This window comes from Natator depressus, chromosome 2 (assembly GCF_965152275.1).
Source record: "Natator depressus isolate rNatDep1 chromosome 2, rNatDep2.hap1, whole genome shotgun sequence".
In the NCBI taxonomy this organism is placed as follows: domain Eukaryota; kingdom Metazoa; phylum Chordata; order Testudines; family Cheloniidae; genus Natator; species Natator depressus.
The window spans coordinates 200025836-200049635 of NC_134235.1; the positions used below are offsets into that span (position 1 = coordinate 200025836).

General features: G+C 41.5%; 1 protein-coding gene across 4 annotated transcripts in view; it reads left to right on the forward strand.

Annotated features, from left to right (window-relative positions):
* Nucleotides 1-23800, forward strand: part of COLQ (collagen like tail subunit of asymmetric acetylcholinesterase) — a 67411-nt gene that overhangs the window by 22507 nt on the left and 21104 nt on the right. For 2 of the 4 annotated variants that reach the window (XM_074943313.1, XM_074943314.1), the window contains exons 2-7: nucleotides 4263-4375; nucleotides 6355-6459; nucleotides 12665-12709; nucleotides 13666-13692; nucleotides 15831-15902; nucleotides 19301-19363. In XM_074943313.1, coding sequence (XP_074799414.1) covers nucleotides 4263-4375; nucleotides 6355-6459; nucleotides 12665-12709; nucleotides 13666-13692; nucleotides 15831-15902; nucleotides 19301-19363 — 425 coding nt within the window. Of the gene's footprint in view, nucleotides 1-4262; nucleotides 4376-6354; nucleotides 6460-7066; nucleotides 7161-12664; nucleotides 12710-13665; nucleotides 13693-15830; nucleotides 15903-19300; nucleotides 19364-23800 lie in introns of those variants that run through there. The other 2 variants (XM_074943316.1, XM_074943317.1) reach the window with 2 other exon arrangements.

Here is a 23800-nt window from a genome sequence, read left to right on the forward strand (position 1 = left end):
AAGAGAGAGAGAGAGAGAGTTTGAGTCTCTCTTATGATGTTTTTTATAAAGTTTCCATGGAGCTTCTAGGCATTTCACTCTTGGGACTGTTCCTTTTAATTTCCATTTAATTAGCCTCCTCATTTTTGTGCGGTCCCCTTTTTTGAAGTCAAATGTTACTGTGGTGGGTTTCTTTGGTAGTTTCCCCTCTACAAGGATGTTAAATTTAATTACATTATGATTGCTATTACTGAGCAGTTCAACAGTGTTCATTTCTTGGAGCAGATCCTGGGCGCTGCTTAGGACTAAATCAAGAATTGCCTCTCCCCTTCTGTTTTCCAGGACTAGCTGCTCCAAGAAGTTGTCATTAATGGTGTCTAGAAATTTTATCTCTGAATTGCATCCTGAGGTGACATATTTCCAGTCCATATGGGGATAGTAGAAATCCACCATTGTAACTGGGTTTTCTGTTTTCATAACATCTCTAATTTCTGTGAGCATTTCACAGTCACTGTCACCATCCTGATCAGGTTATCAGTAGTAATATATTCCTATTGCTATACTCTTCCTATTCAAGCATGAAATCTCTATCCATAGAGATTCTATGGGACTGTTTGAGTCATTTAAGATTTTTTTTACTATATTTGATTCTATGCTTTCTTTTAGATATAGTGTCACTCTGCCACTAGTGTGACCTACTCTGTAATTCCTATATATTTTGTGCCATGATATTACCAGGCCCCATTGATTATCATTATTCCACCATGTTTATGTGGTGCCTATTATACCAGAATTAAATACTAGACATTCACGTTCACCCATCTTAGTATTTAGATTTCTTGCATTTGTGTATAAGCACTTATAAAATTTGTCAATATTTAGTTGTGTGCCTTCGTGTGATGTAATTGAAATGGCCCCTTTTTCATTTGACTATTTCTCTTCAGCTCCTACCCTTACTCCTGAAGAATTAATACAATTATGGAAGAGTTAGCAAGATTATCTATTGTGCCCCACCCATCAGCCAGCAATTAAAGTGTCAGCTAACTTCTGATTGCAGAATCTTTATGACTAGTGATGATGTATGAATCAGAAATAACACAACTTGATTTTCAGTTACAAGGCTGACTTAGGTTAATCTGAGCACATGTGATCTGGAAGCCACTGAGGGAATGCATATAGCTTCCCTGACTGGACTGTAAACTTTGAGAAGTTTAGTGGGCGAGTGGCAAAAAATGTTTCCTGTCTGAATGCCAGTGGCAAAGGGAACTGGTAAGATGCAGATTCAAGAAGTTTTCCTGGAAGAGAAGAAATGTCATTTGAAGTAACCTGGGTGGTACCTTTCCTTGGAATGAAAGCAAAGTCTCAGGGCTTGGCTACATGGGGAAAAAGCTTGCAGTAGCTAGTGTGCACTAGGTACTCTGAACTAGCTACTCCCCTAAAACTCCCCATGTTAATGTGTTTACTGCACCCTAAGAGTGCCTTTGTGCATTAAGGGAGTGCATTAAGCTAAACCACCCGAGGGCACTGGGTGCGCAGTAAGGGTATCCACACAGGGTATTAGTACAGAGTAGCTAGTGCATTTTACATTCACAGCATAGTTTGCCATGCACTAAACTTTCCATGTAGAAAGCCCTGAGTGAGTGGTGAGTGGATTTAAGGGTTAGGGCCGAGCTTCTCAAAGGCATTGTGTGCCTAACCCCCACTGAAATCAATGGGAGTTAGGTGCCTAAGCACCTTTGGGGATTTGGCCCTAGGTGCTTTGACAAAAGGTGTGGTTGTCCCTCTAATGGGCGGCTGAAGGTTGTCCAGTTCTCTAAGAGAGAGACTGAGTGTATGAGAACCAAGATAATGCTTTTAGACAGGGCTATGTTTACTAAGTCCAACTAATTTTAATTTGGTATTTTTTTTAGATGTTAGTTCTTTTAGTAATTTCTTTGTATGTTGTTATTCTTTCAAACCTGGTTTATTACTTCTGTCCTGGGTTAGTATATTGCTGTTCAATTTTATTAAGATTTATTTACATAATCTATCTCCTTGTCTATGGCAAATGCAGTGCTTGAACTAACACTAAAATGGAAAAGGTATGGAATAGAATCTAATGTGACCACATCTGCACATGGTGCTCACTGTTACAGAAGAATCCGGGTAGACACTTTCAGCCACGATTAATTTAAACACTAAAAATTAGAGTTAATTTGGCAGCCATAGAAATCTAGGGATAGATTCTGGCCCCTACTCCAGCTCCTATATGCCACTCAACATTGGCCTGTGGGGCTGATAAAGAGGCTACAGTGGGTCAGAGGAGAATTCCCCAAGCAAAGGAGAGTGTAGGGCTGATGTAAGTGGCATTAAGCTGCCCTCCCTGGCCGTGGGGATGGGGGTGGAATGGGGCCTGAGGAATCAAGCTTGTAGAGCTCAGTGCTTTGGGGATTCTGGACTTCAAACAATCTAACCCTGGGAGCACCCGGGCATGGCTGGCTGTCCTGCTTTATGGCTGGGGAAAGCAAGTAAAGAACATCTGAAATCATCACTGACTTCTTCAAAGAAGGCATTCCATCAGCCATCCAAGGCAATGCAATACTCCTGCCAGTTCTGACAAAACCTTACACTTGACGTCAATGACCTTGCAAAGTACTCACTGCTGCCCCCATTACCAGATGCTCCTTCCTGAGCAAAGTGAGCGCAAAGGAGATAGCAACAGTAGCCTGGCTCAGATGGGAAAACAGTTCCTGACCTTGCAGAAACCAGGCCTCCATACTTATTCTGCATGTTTCCTCTGAAAGCGACGATACCTCTGACGTACACACAGCACATAGCAGGAATGGGTGGAACAGCCATCTGCGGGCTCTAATCATTCCTTGCAGAACGTCATGATGCTCCTCCTCCAGATGGAGTCCTGTTGGGCTCAGCGTTGTCATCCTTTCTCTTCAGCATATATATTTGAAAGCACTCAGAGAGACTGTGAGATGAACTATTGCATCAACACTATACTGAAGGCCTTCAGGCGCATGTTACTTTCTGCACCAATGCAGCCTCTGCCATCACCTAGCAGCCACAGTGCCTTCGATGGGACCCCTGGACTCTTGCCAATAGTGCTTTGGTATTTTAAAGGACTATGAGAGGTCAAGTTCTCAGTTCTAAGTCTCATCCAAAAGACAGAAACTCCAGCGATACAGTGCCCCAGCATTTAGTATTGTCTAGTATTGTATTCTGAAAACAGCTACGTGGCAAGTCACTAGGTTTTGTTTCCTCAGAATTGAGCAATACTGAGAACAGGAGTAATGGCCACCAATGAAATGATGAAATGATATATGCAAGTAATAGGTTATGATTGGTTGCACCTCAGCTGAGTGAAAATTATTCATCTTGGGTGGCAAATTGGTAAGGTTTTTTTTCCCGCCCCTTTCACTTCATAACCACTTTAGAATGTTACTTGGAAATGTTAAAGGAAAAACTCCCCTTAGGTACTCTGATCTATCTCGCCACCCAGGTGAGCCTACTTTTGTGATCGATGGTCCCTTACACCAAGTATCACAGCAATATCCAGGTTACTCCCAATCCCAGAGGACCAGTTACTTATCCCAGGTCAGTTGCACCTTAGATCTCATACCAAAGACCACACTTGTAGCCAATCCTACAATAAGCTATGTGAAGATCTATTAAAAAGGAAAAAGAGAGTTATGTACAAGTTTAAAGCTGCTAAATATAAATACACAAATGAGTTACAATCTTAAGTTTGAAAAGTTTGTATAATCAGCTAACTCTATACGTCCTTTAGGGCTAACCCAGGCTAAGCAGCTGGGGATCTCTTGCTTATGCCTCCCTCAGAGACCAAGAGGCATAGAGATACCTAGTTCCTTTTGTGTGGGGTTTTTACCCCCTTCCTGCCATGTGCTCTGAGCTGAAAACTCAGCTGATGGGAGGAGTCCACTTGAATGACTCATCTTCACGGGGAGGAGAGCAGAACAACAAAAGTCTTTTGTCCTCCGGTAGATGGTACGTAGGGAAATTCCAGTTACAACGACCCACAATATCAATGGACCTTTCCTTCTGCGAAGGGCTTAGCACCTTCTGTTGAAGATCTGCCCTTCACACTAATTAATATTGCTCTTCTGTCTGGTGATTTATGCAGTGACAGAGGCTCACTATACAACTACTCAAACATTACTTTACAATATGGGCTACAGAGGTCATAAGAGAGATTAATGCACCTACATTTTTCAAGCCATTTGAATCTAGGAGCATTTGCCCGTTAGTAATGGCTGAGTGTTTCTTTTGAACAGAACTCCCTTGCTTGGAACAGAAGAAACGAATTAATAACAGAGCATGCTGTCTCCTTGCCCCTCCTCCGCCACCGTTATTTCCACCACCGTATTTCAAACAGGGCTGGGATTCTGTAAGTATTGCCTGGGAGCATTTCTCTTGCCTCTCCTATTTTTGTTTTTTTAAATACACGCGTGTATCCTTTCTTAGCACTTTCTGGTTGTTGTATTCCAGCAATCCCATCTTGCCATACAGTGCAGCAACAGGAAACACTTTATTGTTTTCGTTTTGAATGGATGCTAACTCAGTCTCCAATTGTTTGTGGGCCGGCACCCAGCTTTAAGTAATCTGATATTGACTCAACACCTCCATCTTTGTTTGCTTTGGACAAATAGGTCAGCTGACAAAACAGTCTCCCTACTGCATTTCCATCAGCTTTTCCTCAGCATCCACTCTGTGTATGCACTGTGTATGGAATCCCTGCTTTAGTCAGATCTGTATAGCTATGATTGTTACTCAGTGCTATGAATTGGCTCTTTGCCTATCTTATCATAGCAGTGTTGTCTGCTCACTTACATGTGTCACCAGCCTACACTGGCTCCCACACATTTTCTCCCCAGGAGGGAGAATTTTCTCATTGGTCTCTTGTTAATTTCTCTTTGTTAATGCCCCACAACTATTGTGAACTATTTTTCTTTGAGATCCAAGGCAAATACTCCGATGATTTCCAATACTACGTAAGTTATCATATTATACTAATATTTTAGAATCATAGAAATGTAGGGCTTCAAGAGATCATCTAGTCCATCCCCTTACATTGAAGCAGGATTAAGTATACCTTGGATATTTTGTCAAGAATATATAGAGGGTGTGATCTAAACCCTTTGAAGTCAATGCTAAAATGCCCATTAACTTCAATGGGTTTTGGATTAGGTTTATAGCACTACTCCCACCAAACTGAAGAAACCAGAACTTTCTAATATTCTGAAGTTCTGGCTAGTGTTTAGAATGAGTACCTTATTTTTTGTTTAGTCTCTTAGTCAGCTACAATACTTAAAAGCTACTGTTTAAATCCAACTGTATAATCACAAATAGAGACATTTTTCCTGAAAGCGTACCTTATCATTATCTTCTTATTAAAAATGTATATAAAACAAATTAATCTCTGTGTCTCTAGGATCCTCACGAACTGAGCCCCAATATTCTCTGCTGAGGGGTTTTTCAGCAGCAGCATGTTGCTTTAGTTCTAAACTCTTGCTTGAGGAATGGATCTTCGCTTTTGCGAGTGAAGACAGGTTTTGTTAATCCCAGTTACTCCATATCATTATTCTTATGCATTTCAGTATTAGTATTCTTATCCTAGCAGGCATAAGCAAGGTGGTTTGCTAATGCAAGCCAGTTACTGATGGTCAAGTACTGTGGTTGAGGGAACCAGCTCTAGTACTATGCTTAAGATTTTTTGACTGACTGACTCTAGGTTTCCCCTCTCTGTCTTAACAATAAGATACTGTGCTGGGCCCTGGTGCATGCTCTAACCTGATTACAGTCTGTGCTCATGTAGGGCTTTATGCAGTGGGAGATTGGGAGTCAATGGGAGATTTTCCCCTGACTTTCAAAGGAGTTGGATCTGGCCTGTAATGAATGAATATCCATGCAGTTAAATATCACTAGAGTGAAGTTTACTCAGTCCAGTGCACAGGTTAATGTAGTTTGTATTATTAGAGCAAAGAGGCTATTTCTGGGCTGTGCTGTTACTCATAAATTGTGCCTGTAAGGAGCTGAGTCAAGTTTAAGAATAGATTTGGGTCCCACACTAGCTGAGAGGGCATGCTATGGTGCTGGCACACTGTTATGACAGTGCTGTTAGAAGGGAGGATGAAACGTGGGTTGGGTGATGATAATTAAGATGATTACTGAAGTGATGATAATTAAGTTTCCATTAAGAGAAATGCATGATAAACCACAAACCTGCACTGGACCCTTGTAAGTGGGTGGAATTAAATGCCCTACAGATCTGTACTGTTGCTGATTGATTGTTCATGCCTCCCTGTATGATGTGTATTGATGTGTGTGTATGTGTGTATATATATATATATATTTCTTTTTGTTTAGAAGCTGCTTACCCTTGATATGAAACATTTATGTCAAGAGCTTCAGATAACACAAGCTTCACGTGAACCAGAATTCAATTGCCCTTCAGGGCCTCCTGGCCCCCAGGTTAGTACTGTATCTTAGACAATACCCTTCCATGTTCTGATCTGTTCTAAGCTCCTTACAAAGCTGCTGCAGTTTTGAAAATGGTATTTAATTTTTCACAATATTTTAACTAAGGTTGGACTTTTTAAAAAGTTGGCATAAATAATATATTTGTCTATTTCCTCTCTCTGCCTAATGCCCTCCAGGCAAAGACTTGAGGTTGCACTTCATTTTCATCTGCTTTAAACCAGCCTAAAGTCTTGAATCATTTAACCTCCATGGAAATTTCAGGAACCATCATTTCAAGCCTTCAACTAGTCTCTACTGGTTTTCTTTTAATATTGGTCTCTGTTGTTTTCTGCTGGAGGATCAAGAGCTCTAGAAATGAGTACTCTACTAGCAGAATATCCATTGCTCTGTTTAGAAACCTACTTGCCAACTGGAAACAGTAGGAACCAGCTGAAAATTTTCTGCAGGAATTTCCATTAGGGAGTCCATCTTTCTAGGCATGGAGGACTGGATAAGACTCTTGCCAGAGCACTACAGTGCGGATCCAGTATTGATTGGTGAGTGGAACAAAGCTCTCCCTCAATGCTGAGTGCAACATTTCTGCAAGGTGGGCTGTTGAGGACTGGAAAATGAAAGGCGGGATCCAAGAGTTGGACAGTGTTTCGCATGTGTCGGCTCAGAAGACCATAAAGCCTCAGAGCCCTCACAGAATGGTATGTTTTGCAAAGGTGGATTCTACACAGACACCAATAAATGCCATATTATGAGGAAAGGTCCACAACACTGATTAAAACCTGTGCAGTTTTATCTTAGTGAAATATTTGTGTCATAAATTAAATGCATACAGTCTATACATTAAAGGCAATATGGTGCAGTGGCTAGGGCACTGGGCTGGGACTCGGGAGACCTGGTTTCTATTTCTAACTCTGCTACTGACCTGCTCTGCAACCTTGGGCAAGAAACTCTATCTATCTGTGCCACTGTTTCCCCTCCCATTCTTTGTCAAATTCGCTTGTAAAGAAGAGGATCAGGAATTTTATGCCAGAACGTTTTGGTCCTTTTGAAATGAAATTACTTTAAAATGTTCCTCCCAGGGAAATTTTCATTTTTTCATTGCAATTCAGAATGGCATTTTGTTCTGGAAATGTGGGAGTTTGTCATGGGTGAGAAATTCCAGTTTCCACTCAGCTCTAATTGTAAGGTCTTTGGGTCAGGGACTGTCCTGTACTAAGAAATGTACAGTGTCTAGCACAATGGGGCCTTGATCTAGGCTGGGGCCTCTAGACACTGCTGCAATACAAATAGTACCAAAAATATGTACTATGCTACAGTAGAATCTCACTAATGCATGTTTATGACTAGGAGATCTTTTGGTAATCACTGTATTTTACAAATTAATAAGTGCACAAACACAATTTTAAAAAGCAACGCTAATAGGCTTTGTTCAAATGGAATTTAGTTTTAATTATTTACACAATAATACTTCATAGTAGACTAGTAACTATTCTGTAGTGTATTTTGTAAAAATAATAAGGTCTTATTTTAGGAGATCTCATTATAGCGTCTTGTCATTATATCTTTGCTGAAACGTGGGGTGAGGCAGACATATTTTGCATATGGTGTGTGTAGATTAGTGACGTGCAAATGATCATGGTTCTCTTGTACTATACTGAGCAGTGTCTTATGTATATTATTATACAGTCCCACAATGTACTCAATGATGTTCCAAAGGATTTATGAAGCTGCGATATGTGGGAAAGATGACAATAGTTATTTGAGTCTAAAAATAGAACTCCTGAAACACGGAATACATCAATTCTTCCTTTAACTAAAAGAGCAATAATGCTGAATGTGATGGTCTACAAAGACCATTGACACAAATAGTATTAATAAAGTGGCTAAAGAATTTATGAAATTAATTTTCTTAGAGCACTTGTGTCATAAATATAAAGGGAAGGATAAACACCTTTAAATCCCTCCTGGCCAGAGGAAAAACCCTTTCACCTGTAAAGGGTTAAGAAGCTAAGATAACCTCGCTGGCATCTGACCAAAATGACCAATGAGGAGACAAGATACTTCCAAAGCTGGGGGGGGGGGGGGGGGAACAAAGGGTTTTCTCTGTCTGTGTGATGCTTTTGCCGGGACCAGAGCAGGAATGCAGGTCAGAACTCCTGTAAAGAGTTAATAAGCAATCTAGTTAGATATGCGTTAGAGTCTGTTTTGTTTAAATGGCTGATAAAATAAGCTGTGCTGAATGGAATGTATATTCCTGTTTTTGTGTCTTTTTGTAACTTAAGGTTTTGCCTAGAGGGATTTTCTATGTTTTGAATCTGATTACCCTGATTTACCATCCTGATTTTACAGAGGGGATTCTTTTACTTTTTTCTCCATTTCTTTTCCCCTTGCCTCCATAGCTCTCCTGTGGGCAGCCTCCCTTTCCTCCTCAGCATGCTTCCATTCTTTTTCCTTTGCCTCCATAGCTCTCCTGTGGGCAGCCTCTTTGGCTGTTTCTGCCTTGGGCTCTGTCATGTTTGCCTCTCTGTTTTTAACTAACTTTACACCCAAGAGTTAGAAATAAAATAAACAAACAAACAAAAACTTGGCTTGTCAAATATATATATATAGGTTGTGCTGTAACCAGATTCCTATGTTCTCTGATAGGGATTGTCAGCCTACAGAAAAATCCTTTAAAAAAAACCTAACACCTTTGTCTCCAGACAAATAGACAGAAAAATCCCTCTAGTTGCTCTTAGCTAAAAAAACCCCACCTCTTCAGGTCTGTGAAGAACTTGTGAATTTCCCTGCAGGAGGTTAACTACCCTGCCTTTAGGCAGAGAAACTCCAGCTCACAAAAGCAAGCTCCCTTTTGTCTCTGCTCTGGCCCCCAGGCAGAGACAAAAAAAATTGTAATTGCTTTCAGCTTAAAACCTGTTTCCAAGCAGCCCAAAGGAAAAAGAAAGAAAAAAAATTCCTTTTAAAATCTGTGCTTCTGGTTCAAAGAAAAAATCTCAAAATGATTTCAAATTAATCCCCAAAAAAGTCTCAAATTGATCCCACCGCTATCACCATGTCAAGGTTCCTTCCCCACTCTGAACTCTAGGATACAGATGTGGGGACCTGCATGAAAGAGCTTATTCTTACCAGCTTACGTTAACAGCTGCCACCATCAAAGTGTTACACAAAGAACAGGGGAAGTGCCCACTTGGAAACGTCTCCCGCCCAAAATATCCCCCCAAGCACTACACCCCCTTTACTAGGGAAGGCTTGATAAAAATCCTCACCAATTTGCATAGGTGAACACAGACCCAAACCCTTGGATCTTAAGAACAAGGAATAAAGCAATCAGGTTCTTAAAAGAAGAATTTTAATTAAAGAAAAAGTAAAAGAATCACCTCTGTAAAATCAGGATGGTAAATCAGGGTAATCAGATTCAAAACATAGAAAATCCCTCTAGGCAAAACCTTAAGTTACAAAAAGACACAAAAACAGGAATATACATCCCATTCAGCACAACTTATTTTATCAGCCATTTAAACAAAACAGAATCTAACGCATATCTAACTAGATTGCTTACTAACTCTTTACAGGAGTTCTGACCTGCATTCCTGCTCTGGTTCCGGCAAAAGCATCACACAGACAGAGAGAGCCCTTTGTTTCCCCTCCCTCCAGCTTTGAAAGTATCTTGTCTCCTCATTGGTCATTTTGGTCAGGTGCCAGCGAGGTTATCTTAGCTTCTTAACCCTTTAAAGGTGAAAGGGTTTTCCTCTGGCCAGGAGGGATTTAAAGGTGTTTACCCTTCCCTTTATATTTATGACAACTTGAAAACAATTGGCTGTCAGGTCGTACTACAATCATGGAGTAGCATGTCTGGGAATTTTTAATTATAAACTGTGGGAATGTGCTTTATAAAGGATTCATGGTTCCAAAGCTTAGAGCAGAAAATCCTCTGGACAGTATCATTTCAGCTCCTGGCACATGGAATGGAAATATTGGTACTAAAATAAACAAATAATCTAAGATAATAGCTCCAAACACCTTTTTTTTGTAACTTGAATGTCCCTGATGTGAGTCACACTGAATATTCTCTACAGAATCTGAGATGAATTTTACGTTTTCACTTTACCTCATATATATACATAGCAGGCCAAATTCTACTCTGAGTTACACCACTGTAAATCTAAAATAACTCCACTGACTTCCAAGTAGCTATAGTTGAGTGTAACTGAGGATAGAATCTGGCCCTATTCATATAGTGTGATGATTAGTTTACATTGTATTTTGGATGGTATAATTGCTACGAACAGGCAGTATTCAGAATTGAACCAAGTAATTTGTGTGGTGGGGTCAAGTCCCTAACTATCAAGGCTCAGAGGATATCCTCCCCTGGACAATTTTTAAAAAATATCTGCCCTCTGGTGCATTCTAAAACCAAAACAGTTGTTTTTCAGAATCTTTCTGAGTTGAGGCTCAAAGTCTCCCCTGGTTTAATGGTAGAGATGCCTTCACCTGAAGTGGCAAAATCCCTCCACCTCCTTCAGTTAAAACACTAAACTGACTTGTGGTGTTTGAGGGAATAGAGTTTCAGAAGTGCCTTCTTCAGAGCCTTCCTGAATAATGACTTCTGGATTGTATCGTCATTGCCCATGACCTATGTCCTGTTGACCAAAGCCACAGTAATGATTTCAAGTGTCACTTCAGGGAAATTAGAAATGAAATAGTTTGATACAGTTTTATGGCCTGATACTTGAAGAGGTCGGGCCAGCACCCCCAGTGAGGTGTAGAGTCCCCTCCATTGCTTAACCGATTGAAAAGAGTCCCCTCAGATCCCAATGAGCTAAAATACAGCTTTAGACTGAGTTAGACATCAGACAGCATGAGAGAAATTTATACCAGAGATAGTGAGACCTATAACTTAGTTTGAGATTTAATTTAAAACAGTTAGAATTTTTTTTAGAGACTTAAGATCTTTTGGACCTCCTTGTTTAAAAATGCTATAACAACAGCAGTTATGAAAATTATATTTCAGAGCACGGCATTTCATTTTCACAACGTGAATGGTGTGAAAAATTTCACCCTATAAATGTAACCAGCAAATATTTGTCCTTTTTGTCACATTTATGAGGAGGTAAATATAATTTGTTTCACAGCTATTTTTCAAAAAAATGAAAGGTGAATTTTGCTGTTGGAAACCCTTTTTGTTTGGGGGGTAAAACAAAACAAACAAAAAATCGTATCAGTTCACTGAAATAAGAAGTTCTTAAAATCACAGCAAAATTTCCATGATCAGGGATTTTCAACCTGGAGGTTTTGATCTCTACAGTTTGCAACTATCTTTCCTTTCTCTTATTGTTAAATGGGAGGAAGGTCCTAGCTAGATGGAAGGAAGTTGCAGGAGGTGAAGAGATCTTCATAAAGAAAAGGGAGCTGCAGCCCTGAAAAGGCTAAGAAGTCCTGTCTAAGATAATGAGTCATAAAGTCTAAGGCCAGAAGACACCACTAGATCACCTTGTCTGATTTTGTGCATATCGCAGGCCACCAATACCAGCCAGCACCCACTCACTAAAGCCAACAACCAAAATTAGACCCAAGTATTACAGCCCACAGGAGAATAGGCTATTCCTCTATCCCACATAGAGAGTTAAGAGGGACTGAGGTGCACCCATGCCCAAGGCCCTTGCAATGGCAGGGAAAATAACTTATTTCAGCGGTTTCATTCTGAAGAAAGGTTTATAGAGTGTCACAGCTTCCCATTACAAGGTTTTTTGCAAAGCATAATGAATACATTTTAGACTATTCCATTTACAGTCACTTTGGTTGAACGGATTGCATCAATTTTTGATGCGTTAGCACTCCACACCAGTTTCAGCATTCTTTCCATCTCTTGCTCTCCAGAGTTCCATCAGCTTCCTTGATGTTTGGCCCCTTTGCTCTGCTCCAGCCCCTCTTTTTTGGTATTTCTTCCTCATCTCAAAACTGCCCTTTCTGCATTCACTGCACCAGGCCTCTCCATTTCCTGCCATTCAGTGATGCCACAGCACTTACAATTAAAGAGGAGCCTGAACCGGCACAACAAACACCTGTGAACTTGGGGGAAGTCACTTCCCAGAGGAACTCTCAGTTCTCAGACAGACAGGTGGACAGAGTTCAGGGCAAGGAAACCAAGGAATGGGTATTTTTTTTAAAGTAAGTTTACAATTTCCTTCACTTTTCTTCGTAGGGCCCACAAGGAATTCCTGGTGTGATGGGACCAAAAGGGGAAAAAGTAAGTACCAACTCTTTTGGCGTTTTGTTTGTTTGTTTGTTTGGAGGGTAGGGGAAAGAGAGAGAGAGCAGGTGGCTGGGATTTTGTTTTGCTTTCAGGTTTTTGGGTTTTTTTGGTGGTGGTGTGTTCTTTGGGTGGGTGGGGGATAGGGTGACCAGATGTCCCAAATTTACAGGGACAATCCCGATATTTGGGGCTTTGTCTTATATAGGGACCTATTCCCCGCCACCCCTCCCGGACCCGATTTTTCACACTTGCTATCTGGTCACCTAGTGGGAGTTTGCTTTAATGCCAGCTGGATTCCGTAGATCAGTTTCAGGCTGTAATTTAAAGCTTCAGCTATAACTGTTCAGTCTCATTGTGGGCCTATTGTATAGCTTTTCAGAATGACACCTTCTATATCTACAAAATGCTGTAGGAAAGGCTGATTGTTGATACCCTATGGGTGGGATTTCCAAAAGCACTTAAGGAGCACAAGTTGCATTGGAAGTCAATGGTCCCAAGTTGCGTAGTAACTTTTGAAAATCTTACCGTATTTGAAGAAACAGGAAGCAGCGCCATCCCATGCAATATCTAATATATGGGTCCATTCAGATACAATAAATAGTTTGCACATTAATCTTTTTGACTTCAATTCAGCAAAATATTTAAGCACATGCTTAAGTCCACACACATTCAGCAAAGGACTTAAGCAGAAGCTTAATTTTAAGCATATACCTAACGCTAAGTATACCTTTAAGTGCTTTGCTGAATAGGGGGGGATTGCTGAATTGGGACCCAAATATAACTGAAGATGCCATTTATTCTGTTACGTGAGTACTGTCCACTTTAGCTCATAGAGTGAAGTCCAAGACACACAGATCTTCCCAATTCCATTTTTAAGTACATTCATTTATGACCTGCTGTTCTTCACTTGGTATCTCCATGACTAATTCCGTTTTTTTTCCCTGTGGCAGGGGGAAATTGGCAGACCAGGAAGAAAGGTACGAATCAAGGTTTATAGAATCTGGTTCATGCACCAGCCTCATAGCTGACATTGGCAGCTAGTAGGGGTTGACCCAGATGTCTAATTGGAGTCTATTTGAATTCTGTGTGAAAATGGATGACAAGATATGTTCCTAACCACACTATTAAAAGAGAGTAGAGAATAACCTGAGCTAGATATTTGTGCCTAAGGGAGTAGACTTTGGGAACAGTTATAAAAGCTGTAAAAAAAAAAAAAAAAAAAAAAAGTCAAAATTAAAATCCCGACTGATCCACAGAGAAACACAAGCCTAAGTCGGACACCCATTGAAAATAGGGTTCAATTAAATGACTTTTGTGTCAAAAGACAAATAACTGTTAGTGATTATCCTTGAGGGGTTCTGGCACCAGCACAATACGCTGACTACAACCTTGCATTTGCTGACATGTGAGCCATGCTATATTGTCAACAGTATGTGCCCCTAAATGTCACAAAATATTTCATCTCACTGGCTAAGTGCTTCCTTTTAATGTAATTAGTTTTCAAAAGAAGCCAAAAAATCCTCTGCAGGATGAAATCAGAGATATGCAGAGATTAGGTCATTCCACCAAGAAAAGAGCCATTCTTTTAAATAATACACCGAATATTTTAACAATAGGCACAAATCAATTAATTCAAATTAATACAAAGCATGTAAATATAAGAACTATGTATATAGTATTTATTTATTTATTTAGATTTCAAATGCCAGATAGAAAAAAATAAATGACCTGTATAACTCTGAGTTTCCCAGATAGTAATATTTCAGAGAGTGTCATCAAACATGATAATGAGACGGCATATCTTAGACACTGGAATACTTGCTCTTCTCATTAAAATCATCAGATCTCTAAAGAGAAGTGAGGCTAAATACAGTCCTAGAGTAAGTGAGCACAACTACTGAGTGAAAGCTGGCTGGCTTATTCTAAGGCATACTTTTAGCCCTAGTGGTCTTGATTGGAGTCCTAAGGCCAGCTCCACAGCCGGTGTAAATGGATGCAGCTCCAGGATCTGGTCCTAGAGGTTTTTTACAAGTAACATAGTCATAATTAATAAAGTATATCAATATTGTAGGTTAACATTTGAAAAAGAAAGTAAAATGAATCTATAGAAATGCAGTGTTAGTAAATGTGATTTACCAGGGGGGAGGGATAGCTCAGTGGTTTGAGCATTGGCCTGCTAAACCCAGGGTTTTGAGTTCAATCCTTGAGGGGGCCATTTAGGGATCTGGGGCAAAAATTGGGGATTGGTCCTGCTTCAAGCAGGGGTTGGACTAGATGACCTCCTGAGGTCCCTTCCAACCCTGATATTCTATGATTCTATGGATCTAGTTTAGAGATGCCAAAAACGCAGACGTTTGGCTTGTAGCTTGTTGCTTCTTTGGCTTGTAGCTTGTTGCTTCTTTTTTTTGATCAACTCCTGGCAAGCGGGCCAAGGGGGGACGAGCAGGGGCAAGGAGGGGAGAGAGTCAGGGGTGCACAGCGGGCCCACCACAGTCCCAGACTGCAGGCCCGGGGGACCTAGTCTCATAGAGTGTTGGGGTTCTTAGAGATTGGCTTGTTTTGGCCTTGTTTTGAAATGGAATTAGCTTGATTTTCAAATTATTGTGAAAGTTGGGGTGCTTATTTACCGTGTGAAAGTTGGCAACTGTGGTCTAGTTCTGTTCTCCCTTACAGTATATTTGGTTTGCATTGGTGTAACTACAAGGGGTTACTCCTGATTTAAATTGGCATACATGAGGGCAGAATTTGGTTTACTGATCCTGTTTTTAAGGATGAATATCTTAAATTGCATGTAGAGTCTCCCATCACTGATCTACACTGATATATATACTTCCAGCACTGATATATATACTATGCGTTAGAATATATTTGTTTCTGAGAGTCCAAACTTCCCTTCTTAGACTCAACAGAAAGCATACTATGGATACTATGGATTCCTTGGGATTAAAAAAAAAAATGCCAAAATAATGTCTCAGTTGCAATTTTTTTCTTGAAGATACTGTACTGAAGATATTAAAATACTTCTTCTCTAATTTGCATCTCATCTGTGATCGAACCCCATGTGCTGGAATGATATTAAACCCATTTTCATAATATTTGATTGTTTCCTTTTAAGGGTAGACCAGGTCCTCCAGGTGTCCCGGGAATGCCAGGACCAATTGGATGGCCTGGACCAATGGGACCTAAGGTAACATTTAAACACTTTTACTACATTGAATTTGTATATATTAAGCAGAATGGGTAATTTTTTTCTTGCCCTTCAGGAATTAAAATATGATAAATGAAAATTGCCAAATCAAGTCTAACGGAGACTTGCTAATAATCAGGGGTGCTGGAACAATTTGTACAGTGGGATTGCTGAGAGCCATTGAACCAAACTGTAAACGCTTTATATAATGGAAACCACTTCAAGTCAGGGAGTGTGATAGCAACGTTTTAGTCATGGGTATTTTTAGTAAAAGTCATGGACAGGTCATGGGCAGTAAACAAAAATTGATGGCCCTTGACCTGTCCATGACTTTTACTATATACCCCTAACTAAAACTTGGGCTGGTGCTCGGGGGTGGCGGGGGGTGATCCAGGGGTGCCGTGGGTGCTGGGGGATGGTGGCCCAGGATCCTTGCTGATGCTGGGGGGGGTAGGTGGGCAGCGGCACGTGAACCAGGACCCATGCAGGGGGTGGGTGGGTGGCGGTGTGCGACTTGGGACCTGCGCTGGTGCTGGGGGGTGGGGCTGGCAGGCTCCCTACCCAGCTCCAACTGGCATGTCTCTGCAGCTCCTAGCAGGAGAGGCAGCCAGGGGGGTTCTGCCAACTGCTCCCACCACAAGCACTGGCTCCACAGCTCCCATTGGCCAGGAACTGCAGCCACTGGGTGCTGCGGGAGCAGTGCCTGCGGGCGCGGAGCCCCGTGGTCCCTCTGCCGAGGAGCTGCAGGGACATGCCGGTGGTAGCCGGGAAGCCCCCCCGCCCAGGTAAGCACTGTCCTACACCCCAAGCCCCAGCCCCGAGACTCCTCCCACACATCCAAACTGCTGCTGCTGCTGCTGGCCCAGGGGCTGCCCGGCTCGGGCACCAGCCACCGCAGAAGTCACCGAGGTCACGAAAAGTCACAGAATCCATGATTTCCGTGACCTCTGTGACAGACATGCAGCCTTAATTATAGGTCCCTCTAGCATGCACAAGACTGGTCATTTTCCTGCATGGCCATTCAGTTATCCCCTTCTTTGGATATACCACATACACTTGTTGACTGCACAGCTTTTTATTTGGGTACCTCCAGGTAACAAACTCAACTGATATCAGTGGAAGGGACCAAGATCTGGGTGTACACTGATCAGATTTTTGAAATACAGTTTCATGGTTTTGTTCAATCAGTCATGATAAAAGTTTCACTTGTTATATTGTCTTTGTACGTTTGCTAGCACTACTGCTGGGGCCATGACTTCAGTTCAGTATCAACAAGGTGTTAATTATAGTGACTGTTCATAGTAAACTGCATGGAAAATCATGGGACAAGCTTTGTGTTTGCTTTAATGGAGCGGTCAGTGATAAGTGCTCATTGTACAGAAGCTGTAGTATGCTCCTTCACTGAACACCATCTTATATACAAGATGCACGGCTGTCACAATAGCTGAGATATACGTGCTGGTAACTATGCTTCTCCATTCCAAGATTACCCTGTATCTCTTCAATCCGATAAACCATTAGGCAAAAGGAACACATACAGTGGTTGCCATTAAAAAGTCAAACTGTATAACCAGCATCTCAGAGTCTCCAGTTATGTCTTGCTTTTTGTGTAGGGAGATGCTGCAGCATCTCAGATGCCACGTTGTGGTGACTGTTGGTAAATGATGACAGTGCAATGTTTCTGATTCCAAACCAAACTTGGAAAGCAGACTATAAAGGCTTCCTCCAACTGGTTACTGATAAAAGTTAGGTAAGGTATATCTTGCTACTGTACATGGTAGAATCTGAATTTTGAGGCTTCTTGAACTTAATCTGCACAATGGTCATTGGCATTAAAGGGCTCAGTGCTCCATTTGTGGTGGGAGTGGGGAAGTGATCCCTCTCAAAAGTCATGATATGCACCAGTATTTTCCCCCAATGGCAGCAATGAGAATGGGAGGATTGCACAACCATCTAGCACCTCAACACTTTGAGCTCTGAGAGCAGATTAACTGTATTTTAAAAATGAAAAACTGGTTCAGTTGGCCATTTCCATCCATGAATCCTAATCCTTTAGTGAAGGGCACCTTTCTGAATTCAGACAATTTTCTCCTGTTTCATCTATTAGTGTAACTTTTACCGTACCCCTTACAGACCCCACTCCTTCTCATCTTTCTCATAACTTGGCTCCAAGTCCTACCTTATTTCTTGTTCTTTTGCTTCTATCCACCTCCTCTGTTCTCCTGCTTCTTCTGTTCTTTAGATCTGTGTCTTGTTTCCTTTGTTTGTGTCTTCTACTCTTCACTTATTTCTGTTTCCCACCAATCTATGGTAAGGTTGGCTTGGCCTAAATAGATTTCTATTGGTGCCTGTTCTTGTTTCCCTAAAGTATATTCCTCTTTCTCTCCCTTTTCCACATCCAGGTCTTCTGTCTCCCATTTTCCAGCCTCCAGAGGCCTTCCTTTCCCTGAGTTATTCTTCCAGACCTTTTTCTTTCTACAAACCTCCTATGGGCTGTTTTCTCCCTCTTTCCCCATCTCCAGGTCTCCTTTCTCTTTCCTTCCTCATTAGTCCTCTTTCCGGTTTCCAGTCTTCCTTAGACATAACCTTCCTCCAGGTCTCCTTTCTCTCACATTGCTTCTCCAAGCCTTCTCTTCTGCTCCATTAACTCTCCCCTTGCCTAGGCTGCATCTGGCATGAAGATCTTGCTCACCACTGAGGCTGGAAAGGCCAAATGCACTTCCTTCTGCAGGGAGCACAAAGAGTCCAAGTTTTCCTCCCTGCTAGGGCTTCTGCTTCTGCAGTGACTCCAGATCTCACCCTTCTCAGATGCTCATCTGACAGGCAGTCAATACATTGGCTGACAACAGCCAGAGAAGAACCTGCAAAGCCATGTGTGGACACAACGGTTGCCAGCACTGCAGGGTGGTAGATGTCTGAGGCCTTGATTGACACCAAATGAAATCACTGTTAGAATAAAACCAGCTAGGTTGTATCCCTCCATACCAAGAGGATCCCAGCAGACTACAGCATTTGGTCACTATAACCCAGGGAGGTGGTATCATTAAGGCACACCAAGTTGAGTCTATAAGCCTTGGCATAGGGGAAAATGCTACCGGGGATAATTTGCTCACATGTCCTTGTGCAGGGTCTAGGAAAACTAAAGCATATATTACTTAGAAAGAAAATCATACCCAAAGAGCTGAGAGTGGAAGGAATGAGAAAATGCCTGATGGCTCAGGCTAAGTCAGTTGGCAGTATACAGTTTGGATTTACACTATAAAACTACACTGAGAGTTGTTAAAGTCAGGCATGTTTCATACATTTGACGCAAAAACTGAATCATCAGTTGTTCCAATATGACACCTTTCAAGAGCCACAGTTGTTAACTCTCTCTCTCTTTTTTTTAACTCCTTTAGGGTGAAAAGGGGGATTTGGGTGTGATGGGATTGCCAGGTACAAGAGGACCAATTGGCTCAAAGGTTTGTTAACCCAGCTGCTATATATTCAGACATCGGTTTCTAACACTGTGTTTGCTTCCCTCATGAACTGGTTAGAAAGCACTTGTGGAGATTTTGGTTCTGTTTCAAATAACAGTAGGCTTTGGGGTTTTCTTTTAAATACAATTAAAACCACAAGATTTTCTTCTTGAAGCTAAAAAAGGTTGTGCAATATGGCATGCTGTGGCTACTTTCCTAGCTTCTTACTCAAATGTTTTGGTGTAAATCAATGTAATTGGGAAGAGATTCGTTTTAAGAGCAAAGCACATGTAACCCATCCCATTATTTTCCCTCCAGTCTTGTAAGATTATGTGGACAAATTCATCCTCTGTTATAACTATGCACTCTCGTTGCTGTGTTTAATAGTGGGAAGAATTTGGCCCATGTAGACGATGGTGTCTCTGGATATTAGATTAGATTAGATTAGATTGTGGCTTCTGAATGTATATGTGTATGACACAAAATATGAGGGAAAGGGAAAAGGTAAAATATGAGGTATCTTCTCTGATGACTTAGTCCTTCCCTCAAAGGTACTGAAACCTGTTTCTCTTGTGGGAGAGGAAGGCTCTAATGGGGGCACCCGGGTGGCTGCACAGAACAGGCAGTACAATGTTATGAGGCTAGCTCGTTCAGATTCCTGGACTGGATGTTGGAACAACCAAAGAATAGATTGCCATCAAGACTATGTGGGCTTAGTGGCAGGTGTGTGAATACCCCAGTAATTCAGATACAATCAGTCACAGTTATTCTGCTCACTGTGGAGTCTCAGTACCTAGATTCCAGGAATTTCCAGACTTGCCTGGGATGCTAATTATATGAAGAGCCAGAACTTTCTTTCTGAGCAAAACTTTGGGTCACTTATTTGCTTTACATTTGTGATACCATGTAGCTCACGAAAGCTTATGCTCAAATAAATTTGTTAGTCTCTAAGGTGCTATAAGTACTCCTTTTCTTTTTGCGAATACAGACTAACACGGCTGCTACTCTGAAACATGTTGGAAATAGAGCACTGTGTACTAGAGCAGCCAGTTAACATTTGTGCTGTAATAAGAAAAGGAGTCCTTGTGGCACCTTAGAGACTAACAAATTTATTTGAGCATAAGCTTTCGTGAGCTACAGCTTACTTCATCGGATGCTGTAGCTCACGAAAGCTTATGCTCAAATAAATTTGTTAGTCTCTAAGGTGCCACAAGGATTCCTTTTCTTTTTGCAAATACAGACTAACACGGCTGCTACTCTGAAACCTGTCATTTGTGCTGTAATACTTCTCAGGGCATTTCCTCTGTGTAGAAGTCTGCAAACTGTTCAGCATGTGGTGCAGGATATGAAGACTGTGCTGCCCACTTGGCTCTGAAGAGAGAAGGGGACAGGAGAAAAAGATATTTGACCTTAGTAACTATATTTTTTGTAGAATGTAAATTTGCAACAGTTAAAGAAATAAAAAACAAAGAAAGCAGTAAACTGCCTAAATGCTCCCATGCCCTCCCATGACACGTACACACTGAGGACAGGCCTTGTGTTCAATGTTAGAGTTGAACTAATATCTTAACATGACAGGAATAGCACAATCTCTCTCATGCAACCAACAAGGGTTTCCAAATATGACCCGAACTCAAATGTCAATTCTACGCTGACCAATGCAGAGAGTGTGTTATTTCATCCTGCTCTTTACGTCACTACCTTACTCAAAAACGGAGCAGGAAAGATGAAATAGATGCAGTCGTTTTAGTCTGGGAGCATAGTATAGTAAAATTTCATTACCTGGACAAGTTAGTGATAGAAAGGCAAGGTGAGTGTCATTTGATCTGTAAAAATCTACAGAGGCATCATTTCAATGGTGTCACCCTCTGCAGCATGGCAGGCCCTCTGCCCAACCCTTCCCATGGTCTTTCCGCACCAGTTCCTCAAGTTATGGAAATTTTGATAGTACAATGTCATTCGAAATGAAACGAGTTGGGTATTATTTCAATGCCCTTTCTACCACAAAAACAATGACAAACCTGGAACAAGTATGTAGATGTATATTGAAGAAAATATTTAAAAATCAACTTTTTCTAATTATGCTTTCACACAGGGATGCGTTGCTTACCTAAAAAAGACATTGATCATTAGTAATCCTAGGGAAATTAGCCTTGACATGTAGGACTGGAAACATTTATTCATCAAAGTCAGCAGCGTTGTCTCTGTCCAAGGCACCTCTGCTAGACACATTATCACACAAGTTGTTCTCATCTGCACCGCACTCACACATCTCTGTACAAGGCAGGCTGCTGGCCAAACATTTGTGGGCTGGTGAGCATCTGGTCTTTGCACACAAGCAGTTGATTAGCTGAATGATTGATTCAGGAATGCATGGTATTTCACACACAACTGATGTGATCAGTCCATCCTTACAGACCCATCCATGCCCAACAGAGGAGGGCAGTTTTGGATGTGCTTGATCATCCTGGAGTCCTTCCATTACTTGATAATTTGCCCTCTTGATAGCAGGTATAAACACACCCCTTGTCAGTAGCAATTTTTCTCCATTTGCTTCTTGGAAAAATCCACCAACCTAGCTGTGCAAGTGTCATTATGTTGGCCATCAAATGATAAACTCAGCATGCGAATGATTCCAAGGGCATTTGACCTCATCAGTAACTGTCTCAGCCTGGCTGAACACCTTCACAGTGAAGAGAGAGTCTATGGCGGCTGAATCAAATGCATTCCAGTAAAATAATTTGAGATCTCCAGCCAACCTTGCAGGAGTGTCACATCCTGTGGCTTTTAAGGTCTGAGTGATAGGGACACATCTCTGAGGGCGGACAGTGATTCTGTTCTCCAGCAGCAGGCACACAAACAGAATCTTGCTGAAGTCTGGGGTAGTGTCTCACAGAGAGCATTAGGACATCTGTGTCTTGTGCAAAAATCCGAAGTTTAGTAGCGTTCCTCTCTGTGGCATTGACAGCATGCAAGATAATTTTAGCATCAGCCGCCTCATGATACTACGAAGAAACTCCACTGAACAGTGCAAGGCAGCAGCTTCATTATGCCATGTGATGATAAAATTCTTTGAGCAATTCTTCACATGCTGGAGCATTTCTCCTGCATGGTATGAGGTTAACTTGTACTTCGTGCAAATATGAGGCAGTAGCTTCTTCACTGTGACATTGGAGGTGTTCGTGAAGTCAGTGATTTTGTATTGGACAGGTTCAATACCATGAAGTCTCTTCTTTCTGGTCATAGTTTTAATTGAATCCTCTGCATACACATCAAACACAAGGAGAACTTTGTCAAAAGTCCCGTATTTACTTTGTAGCCTCATGATGAAGTATTCAGCCAAATCTTGGCAGATATTAACTGTTTCTGGTTTGATGAGAGCTTGTACCTCAGCCATGCCATCTATGATTGCTATGCTGAAGGCCTCTGCTGGCATAAGGTATTAGTCACACTGTTAGTAGGTTCTGGTTTAGGAAGAGCATGCACGATGTGCATTAGTTTGCTGTTCACCTGACACATATACGTTATTCTATTTCATTTGAACATGGATCATGAAACCATGGAAAACTTCTACGTTCCCAAAGTCTCGTGTAGATCAACATCCTGATGAGAGCTGGACACGATCAGGAGATGAGCAAACAATGACCTGTCTGTGGTTCGCTCTGTAGTAGTCCCTGCCACCTTCACTCTGACTTTCTTCTCTGCATTAAAGCAGAGCTTTAATCTGTTCTTCTTGACGGGAGCCCTTAGATTGATGGAGCCTTGGATATTCTGTTGGGTTTTGAAGGCTTCAGACCAGACATGACCCAAAATGTCCCTTCAACTGACATCTCTAGCGAGCTCATCACTGAAGACTGCTTTCGTCATGATATTGAGGCGCTCAGGTCCATCATACACAAGTGCGTTGCCAGTGTGAGTAAGCTTGTCCTGTAGCTTTAAAATAGCCCCTTCTTGGCATTTAACAGTACCTAATAAGTCTATATGGTACTTGGTTATTTCTAGGAAAGTCATCTCAGCCGCACATAATGTTTTGTTCAAAATTCAATAGAGTTCTGGGGTTGTCAGGAAAAACTGGGGAAAAGGATTTGGATGCTGTGTTTATGCCTACCAACCCCTCAATGATGTTCATTGCTATGTTTCCATGCCCTAGGGCTTTCTCTGAACCAAGTGCACAGAACTGCTGACCTTTTAACAACCCAATTTCCTCTTTGAAATTCCTCCCATATGTCAGGATCAGACTTTTCTCTTATTTCAGGAAGGTACCAGGCTATCAATGCAGAATAGCTGGTTAAATCTAAAGCAAAAAAGTATTTCACAAAATCTTCCAGGGCTGCGAGGTGCAAATTCCAATTAGCAGTCCTGCCAGATCAAATAAAGAGCAGCAAACTTTTGCCCACTGCTGGTATTTGTCCCAACATCTTCAACTTTTTCCCGGTACTC